We start from the raw sequence: 14,845 nt of genomic DNA, 5'->3' as shown, positions 1-14,845 counted from the left end.
CGGATATCCGCATTTTGCGAATTAAATTGGATTGAATCATGCCTATTGGATTGGATCAGATATTTTGTGAACAACCCCAATGTCATTATTTGCATTGTTTGGACCTCAAATAGGAAATAGTAAGAAAATGTTAGGAAGAAAATATTTTTCACAGATTTAGTAAAGACTTCCTTTAGATTTTTATAATTATTCTAAATTGCACAAAATTATACTACACTCAAACTTTAGTTTTCTTAATTAATTGATTCAATCCAAAAAAAATAGAATCCTTTGAAATTATTAATTTTTTGGATGAGTAATTATCCGCATATATAGAAAATAGCAATGCTAATACACACTAATACCTCTTTTTATGTGATGTGCTTAGTACTACACACTAATACAAAACATTTTGTACTAAGTGTCAAAAGGACGCACCTACCTCTTTTTAACATGATTCAAGGTTAACTTCACCAGATCCTATAAAAAAATTGGGATTCTATAGCCATGCCATGCTTCCATTACTCATCAGACAAACTCTTATAATTTCCGTTAAAGCCCTCACTCCCTCAGTAAGAATATTACAGAATAAAGATGGCACCAAAGACTTTCATTTCCATTAACCATACCACCATTTTATCAAAAATACAGGGCGATCGCTATCAACAGTCTGTTGCAGTGCATAGGAGCAAGGCTTGGAGCTTTGGGAGATAAGGATAACCCAGTTGAGAGGTACCTGAGGCATTTGCGGGCTCAAGGTGAAAGAAGTTGAGAATGGATGGTTTGCCATGTTCTCTGCGTTCGGCTTCATTGTACAGACTTGCTATAGTACTGGAAAAGGTTCCTCTTGAGAATCTTGATTCTTGCCCACCTACTTCATACCTGGGAGGTGAAAACCATCTAGTCACACCTACCAAAAGTAAACATAACATAGAAACAAAAACCTTCCCAACCTCTTATAAAATATGCAATCAAATCCATTGTATAACATGTAAATTGTGGAAAAAAAAAAGATACAATTGGAACCCAAGTTACAGCTAATACAGGCATCCAAAAGTTCTCAATATGGTCAAAATATCAAGATAGTGACTAAGTTTCTATCTGGCAATGAGAAAGAATAAATAAAAGGAACTAATACATATAGATAGAAAATTTCAAGTCACTCGGCAATGAAGAGTACCCAGGAACGAGTATAAAGGAATGACCAAGTGGGCAAAAAACAAGCCAACCGAATCGCTTCTGCTTTCATGAATTCATTTATGAGTTGCACCAGAACTCAGCTATTTGCATTCCTCTCCCTGCTACTGCAATCTGATAGTATCCCCTGTATGACAAAAAAAAATGAGGAACTTTATGTCAAAGAATTAGGTTATTAAAGCAACAAATATTCTTTCAGTAGGACGGCTGTTAAGACAGGTCCTTCTTAACCCTATGCTTTGTATGAAGGAAAGAAAAATGGAAAGAGAGAAATTGTAGGGGAGATAGAAAATTTGGGTGATAGAAAATAAAATGTATTTTTCTTTATCTTGTTTGGTACAAGGAAAAAAAAGTGATTTAAATGTGAAAATATAATTTAATAATTTTATATAAATTATTTTAAATAGTAATTTGGTTAAATATACATTGTAAAACATTCTCTTCACTTTTTTTTCCATTTATTTTTTTTATCAAGAAAGAGAATTCATTAATCAACTAACAGAGTACCACCAACCAACCAAACAAATTTCTTCTTCCATCCACCTTTTTCTCCAAACTTTTCCTTCCCTTTTCTCTTCAACCAAACATAGGGTAAGTACACTGCTTACCTACTGCAGATCCTAGCATCCAATGCTTCTGGCTCTGGCACACTAATGATCACATAGGCCTTCTCTGTTATTTTACCTTGCTCCCCAAGACGCCAACAACGGATCCGCTGATCTAGACCAGTGGAAAACACCCACAAACCGTCTGTCCAGACACCTTCATGAAATTAAATTTAGTGAGACAAGAAAAAAGAGCTTAGAAATTTGTCACATTGATAGTTATACTGCATAAACTAAATTATGTGATGAAAGATGATTTATTATACTACAGTTCAGCTGTTTTCCAACCCAATTGAGGTGTTGTGAAAGATGATTTATTCAAAGTTTTAAAGCTTTTCAAGTGGAAGGAAGAATCCTAGGGAACATTAATGAAACCTTCTTATGCTTAATCCCAAAAAAGATTGACAGCTGTAAGATAAAAGATTATAGGCCAATAAACCTTATCACTAGTGTTTATAAAATAGTAGCTAAAGTTTTGGCTATTAGACTTCGATTAGTGATGGAAGACACGATTTCAGAGACTCAATCGGCTTTTGTACTTGGAAGACAAATATTGGATTCAGTACTAGTAGCAAATGAAGCGATAGAGGAGTACAGAAGTAGGAATAAAAAGGGATTAGTATTCAAAATTGATTTTGAAAAGGACTATGATAGAGTTGAGTGGGAATTTCTAAATTTAGTATTGGAACGCAAAGGTTTTGGTGAGATTTGGCGGAAGTGGATTATGGGATGTATCTCGTCAACCTCTTTCTCCAATTTTGTTAATGGAAAACCTAGGGGAAGAATCTGGGGTCTTAGGGGGCTTACAAAGCAATAGACTCAAGGAAGGTGTCTGGTTTCCTGGTAGGGAAGGAGAAAGTGCAAGTTAGTCATTTACAGTTCGCAGATGACACAATACTTTTTGCAGATGATGAGACGTCGTTGAGAAATATGGTTGTGGTAGTCAATGCTTTTTGCTCCATCTCGGGTTTGAAAGTCAACATAAGCAAGAGTCAATTGCTAGGTATTTCCATGGATGAGTCTGTGATTTATAGGTGCGCTTCGTCTATTGGGTGTGAGATAAGAGAATGGCCGATGAAATATCTTAGTATGCCTTTGGGAGGATACCCGAATAGAATTGATTTTTGGAGGCTAGTCTTAGAAAAGTGTGTGCTAAAAGGATTGATGGATGAAAATGCTCTTTTCTTTCGGGGGAAGACTAACTTTAATCCAATCAGCTCTCTCATCTTTACCCATTTATTATCTTTCCATATTTAAAGCACCAAAGGTGGTGGTGCAATCGATTGAGAAGATGATGAGGGATTTTTTCTGGGAAGGAAGTGACCTCTCGAGAGGGGAACATTTGGTTGATTGGATGGAAGTTTGTAGACCGAGAAAGGGCGGGGGTTTGGGAATTAGGAACTTAGAAATGAGGAATAAGAGCATGTTGATGAAATGGTTGTGGAGATTCTCGTTGGAAACAGAATCGCTCTGGCATAGAGTTATAAAGAGTCGCTATGGAATGTCGGAGAATTTTTGGGATACTAGAACAGGTGAGAGAATGACTTCTCGAGGACCTTGGAAAGGAATTGCATCACTTTACGGTGAATACTTAAACTTGGTAACCTTCAAGTTGGGAAATGGGAAACGAATTCATTTTGGGGAAGATGTGTGGATTGGACAGAATACATTACTTACTTCCTACCCGGAGTTAGCCACTTTGGTTAGATCAAAGAATATGTGCATCAAAGATATGGCAATTTTGGAGAAAGGTGGATTCAGGGTGGTAAATTGGACTCCAAATTCAAAAGAAACCTGTTGGACAGGGAAGTTCTAACTTCTGAGTCTGATGGATCTGTTACAGCAAGTGGAACATGTGAATTTGGCTAACTTATCGGTTGACAGTAGGGGTTGGAATCCAAAATATGGTGGCTCTTTCTCTTGTAAGTCGGCTTTCCTTTGCTTCACTTCAAATAATAGCTCAAGGAACCTAGAGTGGACTAAAACCCTGCGGAAAAATTGTGTACCAGCAAAAGTTAAAGTGTTTGGATGGTTAGTATTCTTAAGGAAAGCAAGTGTGCATGAAGTATTGCAAAAAAGAAGACCATATATGGCAATCTCTCCGGGCTGGTGAGTTTGTTGCAAGTCTAGTTATGAATCGATTGAACATATATTCCTAGAATGCACATATACGCGGAAAATATGGTCGTTATTGTAAAGAATTTTGCTTGGATTGGTACTTACCTAGCTTGGTTTATGCTATTCTAATAAGCAAGCCGATGGGGAACAAAAGGAAAGTTAAATTATGGAGGACTACGACACTGTTATGGGCGGTGTGGACAGAGAGAAATAGCAGAATTTTTTATGGAGTGGAAAGGTCTGCGGAGGATGTTTGGGAAAGAATCAAATTCTGGACTGTCACTTGGATCTTAAGAACTAAACATTTCGAGAATCTCTCCTTTCCAGACTTAAGCAAGAATTGGGGTGTGCTGTTGTAATAATCTTGGGATTTTGTCTTCTGTCACAATTTTTTTCTACAGTTTTTTCGTTTTTTTATTTTTGCTTCCTGTTTTATTTACTATGTTTTCCTCCGCCTTAAGTGAGACTTGCAATATACATCGAGGGAATGTCAGTCTAAGACAAGTGGTCTCTTTCTCCTTTTTTCAAAAAAATTATGTGATGAAAAATTCTGAATGCTTACAAAAGAAAAATCTTAGAAAGGTAAGTAAAGGAAGGTCACAATAACAGCTACAGGTGATTAATTGCAATAAAGAAACAATGATTAACTGCAAAATCAGAAAACAAACTGGCTCCTGTATGTACTATGCTGTAAAAATAAAATAAAATAAAAAGACCTACTGTTCTACATGAATGAAATTTATAGTTCAAACACATTACTTACCTTTTACAGCAGAGGAATGAGCTGAAAGAACTTTATCACGATTTAAGAATCTGATCCTATAACCGTGGTTCTGATTTTGGTAAGATTTAACAAAGTTCTTAGCACATCCTTGCCCAGTGATGGGATTTATCACTTCTGGTGTTATTATTTCAGTTTTCCCCTCTGCTGATGAAAATTCTAAATCAAAGCTAAGATAGTGGAGAGCTTGATCATCACCTCCACTAAGTACATTGTAAACAAAACCATTGTCAGGACTTTGACAACCTTTCACATCCGAAACATGAAGACAATTAACACCAGATTGGTGAAGGTTCTTTAAAACATGTGAAGGACATATTTTGCATATTTCAGATGAAGAATCATCTATGTCCAATTCTGACTTATTGGAGGCAACATGAATAGCTTCAAAAGAAGTTGTTGTGCTACTTTCAGAAGCATCTTTCAATGATGGTATTTCATGTTTAACAAAATTTGGGAAATCAAGATTAGCGGCTGGTCCAGCTTTGTCAGTGATTGATTCACTGTCTGTGCTATTTTTCGACATGCTACGGCCAATAGATCTCCACCATCTTCCACCCTGACTTCCCCTTCCAGTACGTGGCCGCTTCTGACAGTCAATGAACTTCTCCACATGAAGAACTGATACCCAGCACATAAAAGTTTCAATACTTTCACTTATGTCCCAGAAGGCAACACTTCCATCTGTAGCACCACTAATGACAATATACACACTTCTATCCTGTATATTCTCTGTGAATGAAACATTATATATGAATCAAAGAAAAGAAACGTAATGTCAAAACCATCAAACTACCATAACTTCAGTATTTTAATATTAAAGAGTGAAAGATTATATCATTGACGAATTTCTATGAAGAAATGTGTGTGCCATAGTTTTCCACATGGACAGGCTGTGAGAGTAGGAATAGAAATACCAGAAAAAAAAAGGAGTCGAGTACATACTTCATTTAGAATGCATAGACAACATTATCATCATCATCATCATCATCAAATTATTATTATTATGATCATCATCATCATCATCATCATCAAATTATTATTATTATTATGATCATCATCAAATTATTATTATCATTATCATTATTATTATACATAACAAAAAAAAATTATACATAGAAAGCTGAATTAGTGGGTCTTTCAAAGAAAGTCATTTCAAGCTTTCTCTTGGGTAGTGTGTTTGGTTCAGAAACGAAGAAGATTTAAGGAATTTTTCCATTTTTTCTCCTAATTTAAGGTTCAGAGTTTTTAGTTGTTCAAAAAAGGTTCAGAGTTTTTAGAGGTTCAACCTGTGGAGTGAGCAGTAACAGAGCATTGTAATGAACTGTGGGATTGGGATACAGGTTTCGTTTCAACTAGAAGATTTAAACTAAGAATAGACTAACCTTTAGAAGGCAAACATGTTGGAATGATAACATGCTGCAATGCTAAAACGGGTGATGATAGGGACACCATCAATGCCACATCAAACCTGCAATGTAACAAAGGAATGCCAGTTAGCGAGAGAAATGCTAGAGAAAATCCTTAAGTAACCAAAACATAGATTTTTTTTATTAATACCATAATCTATGGGGTAAGACTAGAGCCCGTAACGTCAATGTGGCATCTGAACAAGCGACAACTACAAAACAGATAGTTAACCTGAAACAAATAATTTTTTGGCATCAGATTCAAGGAGAAAATTCGGTATGCATGACAAATATATTATAATCTCCAACTACCTGGAACCAGCATATTTCACAAGAAAAGCAGTGACAGCCAGGTATCTCCAATCATCTTCACATTTGTCTCTAGTGCAAGATTTCAGCTCCATTTTCCCATCTTCTGTACCTTCATCAGCTTTCATACCAGGCACATTCTCTTGTAGACCAGTTTCCTTCCCAATACTTTTGGTATATTTATCTGAACTTGAATATTTGGGTGGCATATCAGTTGAAAGCCACTGGAATGACATAGAAGATGACACTTCAGATGAATTGCCATTTTCTGTTGCATTATGCTGCTCACCAGCCAGTGTACTGTCTTCTGTCTTGTGTAATTTCCTATTCCTCAACAGCCAAGAAGTTAGGACCCGTTTTGCACCAACTGAAATCAGAAGAAATGGATTTTCTATATTCTCTACAAACACATCATCTTTGTTTAGGGCAACAGTACTTTTGGCCAGATCTGATGAAATCACGTGTATCCTTGACGTATAGCATATTGACCTCACAGCTGATCCACCAACATGCTCCCCCAGTAATTTTGATTCAGACCAATTTTCAACACCTGGAGTATATCTAAGTAAAACATATAATAATCAGTTGATTACATAAAATCAGTGCAACACTTTATCAATTTCATGACAAAGAAATTGACAAGTTTTAAAGAAAAGAAAAGAAAAAAAACAGAAAGAGAGGGAAGGTAGTCTACACATTATGAGTATAAGGCTTACATAGAATGTTCTGCAAAATACACACAATCTGCTCTTTTTCTCAAGTCATATAGTACCAAAGCAGAGCTTCTCAATCATTTTTACATCATATTTTAAAAATTAATTATAGACATACCTAGTCAACCTTACAGTTCCATCTTCACAGCCAGTAGCAATCCAACTAGATCGAGATAAAAGGCTGTGCTTTGCTCCAGGCTGCAATTCTTCTGTGATGAAACATAAGGAGTGCATTTCTCTCCCATGGAATTGCATATGCAGGTTCAGAGGGTATATCTTCCCTAAACCTTCTGGTTCCCAATGTCTATGAATATGGATAACTTCATCCTGAAACAAAATGGTATTATGCAGATAAATTAAGTTTTAAACACATTTCCACCCCCTCAAAAAAAAAAAAAAAAAAAAAAAACCTGCTAATTGAAGGAGAAAAACCAACATTGTCCACTCTATAAAGAATGCAGAACAATTAATGTAGAAACAAAAAGTAAAAATGTAAAATCTTGTACATTTCTTTAGGGAGCGGAATAAGAAAAGAGAAAGATATGTAAAAATACATGGAGCATTTAATGACACAGCATAAAAGCAACAAAAAATTATCTATTAAAAGAATCAATAAGATAAGCAAATTTTGGTTTTATTAAAGTGAGACATAGAATATGTCTTGACCCCCAAAAATCCTTCCTTGTGCAGCCAAGATATCATAGAAATGTCAATGATTAATAATTTTCAATAAAAATAATATGACTAATTGTGTTCTTCACCTACTCCAGGTCAGCATCCAAAGATGATTATTCTAGCTATTAAAACTGTCAATAAACAAGTAGACATAAACAAACCTTTACGTATGCAAAACAGTTCTTTATTTCTGGTTGATCACCAACATAATAGGAATGAGGACGTCGCCATCCACCACAAGGTATTTGCAAGACCTGCTCATATGTGAACTACATTCAGGCACTAATAAAAGTAAAAGTAAAAGTAATTTATGTTTGTTATATATATATATAATTATATATATAAAAGAGTAAAGTGGCCCAATACTGTGATGAAGTTAGGCTCCTAGATGTGTTGTGCTTGGGATTAGATTGCATCTTATAGGCCATTTGGAAATGTATGATGTATGACCCTCTTGGTGATTTAAGGTTTTCCCCTTAATGAATGAAATTGTTCTCTAAAAACAGGGTAAGTGATAAACAAAAGTATACCTTTGTTTCGTTTTTCAAATTCCATATCATAAAATCAACAGATGCAAAACCAGCTGCAAAGTGGGCAATAGACGAATCACAATCTGATTTATTATCGGAGCAAACAGACTGGATCAAACTCAATTCCTTCACTTGTTTCATCCCGATAAATTCCAAATTCTGCCTATCTATGCCATATTCCAAATAGCATATGCACCCATCTCCACCAGTCTGAAGATGAAGCAATATACATAAACATGTGAGAAGCTTAGTTACTAAAATACTACAGTCTATGCTAGTATTTCTACAAAATATTCTTTTATTGCATCCACAGAAATGTTTATATACTGAAGCGCATGAATTTTCTTTTCCTTTGATTAGAATACACATATCCAGCAGACTTTATAAAAGTTAATCATACCGATCGCATTTCAATCTGATTGGAATTTAGGCTAGAAACAGAAACACTGGTGACACTTGATATTCCATGTGCCCCTTTGAAGTAAGATAATGCAGCTATTTTCATATCTGATACAGCAATTGTGCTCTCCAACACACTTTTTAATAAAGGAAATAAAACAAGATTTCCACGTATATCTCCACATACAAGCACCTACAAAAGTAGAGACAACAATCGTAAAGAAAACTTTATAGAAACAAGATACAATCAGCTTTTTGTCTCACCAAGTTCACTTAATGACTTACAAGCTTATCTATAGCAAGAGCATTTCTCTTTTATAATGATAAACAAGTTTGTAGGTGGTCCTCAGAAGCAGTTAATGTGCTTTAAAACAGTGCTCTATTTATTCTTTCCTCAAAATAAACATAAAGGCTTTTCATCTCACTTCGTCTCACCATCATCTAAAATTATTTATTTACATAACATGATTCAACAAAATTTCCTTTAAAAAGAAAAACAATAAGCATATATGTGCTAGTGATTGTATACGCATTCCAATTACATATCTTATTAATAGGAAAAGAAACACACAATGAATCACATCCAAAATAATTACAAAGGAAAAGTTAACAATGGGATACCTCATCCTCAACTGAGGCGTCCAAACACATTATTCGCATTCCAAAACAAGATGTGAATTCAGCTATAAGAGAGACATTGCTACTGGCCGAAGAATTATAAGGAAAAGGTTGTGAGGGATCCCACAGCCTCCATAGCTTCAATGCTCCTCTGGGGTCAGCCGTGAAAACATAGCTAATGATAAATGGAGAAAAAATAAATCATTAAACCTTACATATCACCATATATTCTTAACACAAGGGAAATTAAATTCACTGACACTTTTAGAGAAGAATAAATAGCCATACTTGTATCCTAATGGCTTACACCAATGTGTACCCAAGAGCTGTCTCTCTTTTTCCGCTGACCAAGTAAGGGTGATGTCTGCATTAGGAGAAGCAACATTACTAACTCTGACAACTGTCATGTTCCCTTTACCATCTCCAACAGCAATCCAATCCTTGTCCTCATAGCAAGGCTTGGATGGTTTTGATAGCAAATCCATACAAACAATGGGCACCTTTTCACTAGCCCGCACAATCTTTGTCCAACATACATCACCATTATGAGATAATTTAGCATGGTAGAGATAACCATTGTTTGTGGAAACATAAAGGGTGTCTTGGTGTGAAAATCGCAAGCAACGAACATACTCACTTTTACTGCAACATGACAGATTACCAGGTAACACCAATGTAAGCATAACGAGTAAAGTACAGTTGTTAATAACAAAATTTGATGAAGAAAAGAAGGAAACATGTTCAAACTACATAACACCACCAATTGCAGTTTATAATTGAGGCTCTTAAAGGAATAGCCGTTAAATATATTAGTCATATCAACATCCTACGGCACAACTGATTCTTCATGATCAAAGATTCAAATAGTTACAAATACAAAACTTTCTTCCAGAAAAGGAGCTTATGTAATTCTTTTTTTAAAAAAGAAAAAAAAAATGGTTGTCTGCGATGTAAACTGGAACCAGGTAATGACTCACAGCAAAAAAGGAGCTCATGTAATTCTGGGCGTAAGATAAATACTTTTTGGAAGTCAAGAATGATTACAGGCACACAAACTCATATTCTCCTATCCGAAAGAACTACCTATCTGTTAGCCCAATATGATCCGAAGATCTAGGAATACAAACAGAGAATTTGTTTGTTCTGTCAATTTCCTTTGCCTCAGCATGTCCCTCCGGACTTCCAGAGAGTGAAGTCTGCAGCTGATGCACTTTGATTGAAGAGTCAAATCCAGCAGTAATGAGTATAGAAAATTTTGGATCATACAAACATCGCCATATTCCCCTTCCTCTGTATAACACCAAATTATGAAGAGAATAAAAAATCATGGTTTTGTACCCCTTTCCAAAAGGTCATAGAAGACTAAAACTATAATGTAATAATCTTCTTCCAATCATGGGAATAAAAATGAAAGCTTAAGTTGTCATAATACTACATCCACAATCTGAATGATCAGTTCCTGGCACAGTTTAATTTACTAATTATGTAATATCATTCCGAATATTTAACAAAAAGAAAAACCATATAAACCACTTACAAGTGCTCCTTGATCATATGGAGTTGTTTTCCATCCAGTCCCCAAACACGGCAAGTGCAATCTTCGCCAGCAGTGACAATCAACTGAGAGAAATAAGAGTTAGAAAATTATAGTTATTACTTTTGTTTCAGAACATCAGTACATATTTTCTATTGTTGTTCTTTACTTGACCCCAAGACATATATGAAAACGAGTGAAATAAAAAATGAAACAAAAAAAAGCTTAAGTGCCCATAAATGGTATAAAGGTTGAGCTCACAGAATCAGATACACAGCAGTCCCAAACTCTTGCACTGTGACCAAAGAGGGAGATGCCAACAGATTCTGATGGTTTATCTTCTATTTCCCAAATACGAGCGCTGCAAGCATAAACAATTAAAAAGAGGATTTCCAATTGAAAAAATACCAGTTATAATTAAGAAGCTATGAATACTTCGCATAATTTTAAACAACCAATTCACCTACGATCATCAGAAACAGAGACCAGCTTCGCTCCATCAGAGGACCATGTCAAACGGAAGATTGAACCTTCATGGCCAACTAGTTTACATATATGAACAGCTTCATAATTATAAAAGTGAGAGCTGGGCATGCCATCATCTCGAGGAACCATTTTCCAAACGATTATCTGTTCAGCATCCATTTTTTTTTTCAAAAATTGCAGGGGAATTAGAACATAAGAGCAATATCCCTTTACAAATTTAATCAAAAAAAGCATAGGGAGTATAGGCCAAAGGGGATGAGCATACGCTGACTTCTTTAATTTACTGTAAACATTAATTACCAAGATTAAAACTAAGAGTATTGGGTCTCCACCATATCCGCTCACATATGTTTGTGGCATTGAGCTCAACAAGCATGTAAGCGTACATAACAAGTCAAAAGCTACAAGAAACATAGAGGAGTGCTACAATGAAAACAATGCACTCAGAAGAGTGGGAAAACTTAAAAATCTAAGAGCAAGTATTATATTGGAGGAGCTTTCACAGTAAGAATAGATTAAGCACCTCATTATAAATAGTACCAGAGGCAATACGGAGAGCTTCAAGACTGTCAGTGTTACCCCATAAGCGCATTGAATATAAAAGGCTTCTATCTACGATCCAATAAATAATGTGGAAAAAAAAAGGAAATTCAATGCATATATTAGTAACTTTAAGTACTCGAACATAATTTGATTAGAGAAAGGAACTACTCTAATGTGATGGCTGCAAAAAGACATTACATGATTTACTAACCGGGGGATTGAACATGAAGAACCAAGCTAGAGTTTGACATGTCCCATAAAAGAACAGAGTTATCACTGCATCCTACTACGAGATGGGAATTGGCTTCCTGTTCTTGAGATGAACTCCAATGACCCTGCTTTAGATCGATCAAAGGAAAGGGAAATAAATTTTCAATGTCAATTGGACAATGTGCAAAAGAAAAATCGATGAACTTGTTACGACCTTCAAAAAGCAAACATCCAAAACCCAACTATCAAACTTGGGCAAGGATTGGAGTAGCGTCAAGTCGAGGCCTATCTGGGCAAGGCCTAAGCTATATAGCTTGACTCTCTTTTCACCAAAGATGGCAATTTTAGAGGAATGAATGTTGCTAGAAGAAATTCCGTGAACGCGAATGCCATGGAATACGTCGAAAGAGTTTACCATGTTTCCCAGTTCCAAATCATAGACGAGAAGTTGGGAACCAGAGCCTGTTAGATTAAAGAAGAAGATAAATGAAAGAAAGATGGAGATTGAATTGAGAGGTAATCAGTGTAAGTAAGAAATAAAGAATAATATGAAATTGAAAGCGTACCAGCAAGGAGGTAAGGAAGAGAAGAAAGACGATGCGGGAAGTGGAGAAGAGAAAGTGCTGAAATTTCACCAATGTATTGGCTACTTTGGAGACAGCATGAATCGCTCTGCTCTAGCTCTACCGCCATGATTGTCTTCTTTTCGCTACAGTTAACAAACTCTAAAACCCTTCAGTAAAAGAAAACAGCACACATTTCTCTGGGTTTGGACTTCAAATAGCGGAGGGTGAGAGTGAGACTGGGACAAGATCTATTGGTCGTACTCCTTTTTTTTTTTTTTTTATTTAAGCGTTTATATATTAACATGACCACTTGAGCTAAGTGGTCGTACTTTCGTGTATGTATGTGGTTTTAGTTAAAACTATTGTCGTTTATAAAGTTTATTAAAAAGAGAGAAAAAAACGAATGCGGTGAGCGTGGATCGAACACGCGACCTTCAGATCTTCAGTCTGACGCTCTCCCAACTGAGCTATCCCCGCTTGATGTTAATACCTACTGCAGTTCACTACTAATATTTTTTATTGTTTAATTACAAAAGGGAAATTTGTTTTTTTTTTTTTATTACAATGACCCAAAACTTTATTGATGGGAAGTAAAAAAAATACATTGGTTATATTAGTATAAATGTGTAAACATAGAAATACACTAAAAGGTACTATAATTCTCTTTTTAGTACTATTTCTCTTCTGCGCTAAAAATTGAAGAGATGTTACAAGCAGTACAACAAGTGGTTATAAATGAGATGAACATGAGTTTGTTGGCCCCTTTCACAATGAAAGAATTTAAAAATGTAGTGTTTAGTATGACTCTTGATAAAAGTCCAAATCCTCATGGTATGAATGCTATGTTTTATGAGCAACATTGGGATGTGGTTGGTCCTTTAATTTTCAAAGCAGTTTTGGATTGTCTTTCTGGGGCTACGGATAAAACACTTATAAACTCTTTGCTGAAAATTATTTTACCAGGATCTAAATTTACTAACATATATGTTTGATTATTAACTATAATCTAACACCCTAAATATGAATATCCCAATACGATAAAATAAAAATATATAAAGTTTGGAAAACCTTAAATGGATGGCAGCGAAATAATATGACTCCTTCCGTTCAGATCTCTAGCCCTTGTTGTTCCTTACTACCACAGAGCATTATCAAGATCTGAACCTAGATCTTCTCTCCTTCAGTTTGGTTAACCACAGTCTTCCACACTATGATTGAGTACTTGACTTACTATGAGTGGACATGGTACTCTATCACTAATGGCTCGAATTGATGAAGAACAATAAAAGGGGTTCAAAATCACTATAGAAGGAGTTCTCATTTACTAGTTGTCTGACAGATAATGAAAACTAGATTTAGATAGGTTTAGATGAGAAAGAGAGTATCTTATTCCTTTTATAGCATTTATTCTACGGTTTAGGATTTAATTATAAAGATTAAAAAAAAATAGGAAAAATACACTAAGTGGTCGGTCACACATGTGGGCCTCACTAGTTACAATTTTATCACTTTATTTCATAATTCATCTTTTATTTCAATAATGCCATATTTTTCCATTTCAATCTTATAGATGTCAAAACTATTTATTTAATAATTATAATTAATTATCAAATAAAATTATCATTTACCTTTTTAATTAATTAGGTCTTATAAAGTCTCTTAATTAACAAATAAATTCTAAAAACTTCTTTTCTTCACAATTAAGTCATTGCTTAGTGAAAATTCATAAATAAGACATAATCTAATTTTAGAATTATAATTGATTAATTAAAACCAATTAACTAAGTCTACAAGCAGTATTATCTCAATTAGTGTGGGGATCATGGCCCTATGTAATCAAGCTTACAATAAGTAGATCCGAAATTTATCAAGTAAATGTCCTAACTTATTAATTCCTCCTAAGTCCTCTATAGATTTAGAATGGAACTCTTAATTATATAGAACACTCTATTATTAAAAATAGATGTGATTTGAATTACTCATTATTTTAATCCAAATAGTCAAAGATCCTCTATAGATGATCTACATCGAATAGGGACAAATTTACTGTTCTACTCTGTATTTTATTTTTAAAATACTTAGCTACCTATAAATGATATTTCAGTAAATTAATATAATTATTGAAATAAGATCTCAATCATTTATCTCTATTAAGCCAAGCTCAAAGGAAATT

At 34.8% G+C, this 14,845-nt stretch overlaps 1 protein-coding gene and 1 non-coding gene across 4 annotated transcripts; both read right to left on the bottom strand.

Annotated features, from left to right (window-relative positions):
* Positions 1-308: 308 nt before the first annotated feature.
* Positions 309-12,910, bottom strand: LOC115717827 (tRNA (34-2'-O)-methyltransferase regulator trm734). Of its 3 annotated transcripts, XR_009684897.1 has the most exons (21): positions 12,673-12,904; positions 12,321-12,568; positions 12,108-12,231; positions 11,877-11,965; positions 11,331-11,497; positions 11,129-11,228; positions 10,871-10,953; positions 10,417-10,623; positions 9,622-9,975; positions 9,337-9,508; positions 8,717-8,908; positions 8,317-8,526; positions 7,948-8,040; positions 7,230-7,438; positions 6,402-6,959; positions 6,241-6,321; positions 6,066-6,151; positions 4,663-5,412; positions 1,785-1,938; positions 1,160-1,303; positions 309-861 (listed from the first exon to the last, which is right to left on the bottom strand). XR_009684897.1 is itself a non-coding variant. In XM_061105519.1 (20 exons), the coding sequence occupies exons 1-20, from the start codon at positions 12,797-12,799 to the stop codon at positions 1,237-1,239; spliced, it is 4,071 nt and encodes a 1,356-aa protein (XP_060961502.1). In that variant the 5' UTR covers positions 12,800-12,910; the 3' UTR covers positions 911-1,236. The 3 variants fall into 3 exon arrangements, 1 of the variants encoding a protein (XP_060961502.1); XM_061105519.1 differs by lacking the exon at positions 309-861 and having other exon boundaries at positions 911-1,303; positions 12,673-12,910; XR_009684898.1 differs by lacking the exons at positions 11,877-11,965; positions 12,108-12,231; positions 12,321-12,568; positions 12,673-12,904 and adding an exon at positions 11,654-11,851.
* Positions 12,911-13,076: 166 nt separating this feature from the next.
* On the bottom strand, positions 13,077-13,149 carry TRNAF-GAA (transfer RNA phenylalanine (anticodon GAA)). The gene has a single exon. It is a non-coding gene; the product is annotated as a tRNA-Phe (tRNA).
* Positions 13,150-14,845: the final 1,696 nt, after the last annotated feature.

The sequence above is a fragment of the Cannabis sativa genome, chromosome X, assembly GCF_029168945.1.
Source record: "Cannabis sativa cultivar Pink pepper isolate KNU-18-1 chromosome X, ASM2916894v1, whole genome shotgun sequence".
Classification (NCBI taxonomy): Eukaryota; Viridiplantae; Streptophyta; class Magnoliopsida; order Rosales; family Cannabaceae; genus Cannabis; species Cannabis sativa.
The sequence above is the reverse complement of the archived record's forward strand: the minus strand, read 5'-3'. Positions and strand labels throughout refer to the sequence as shown.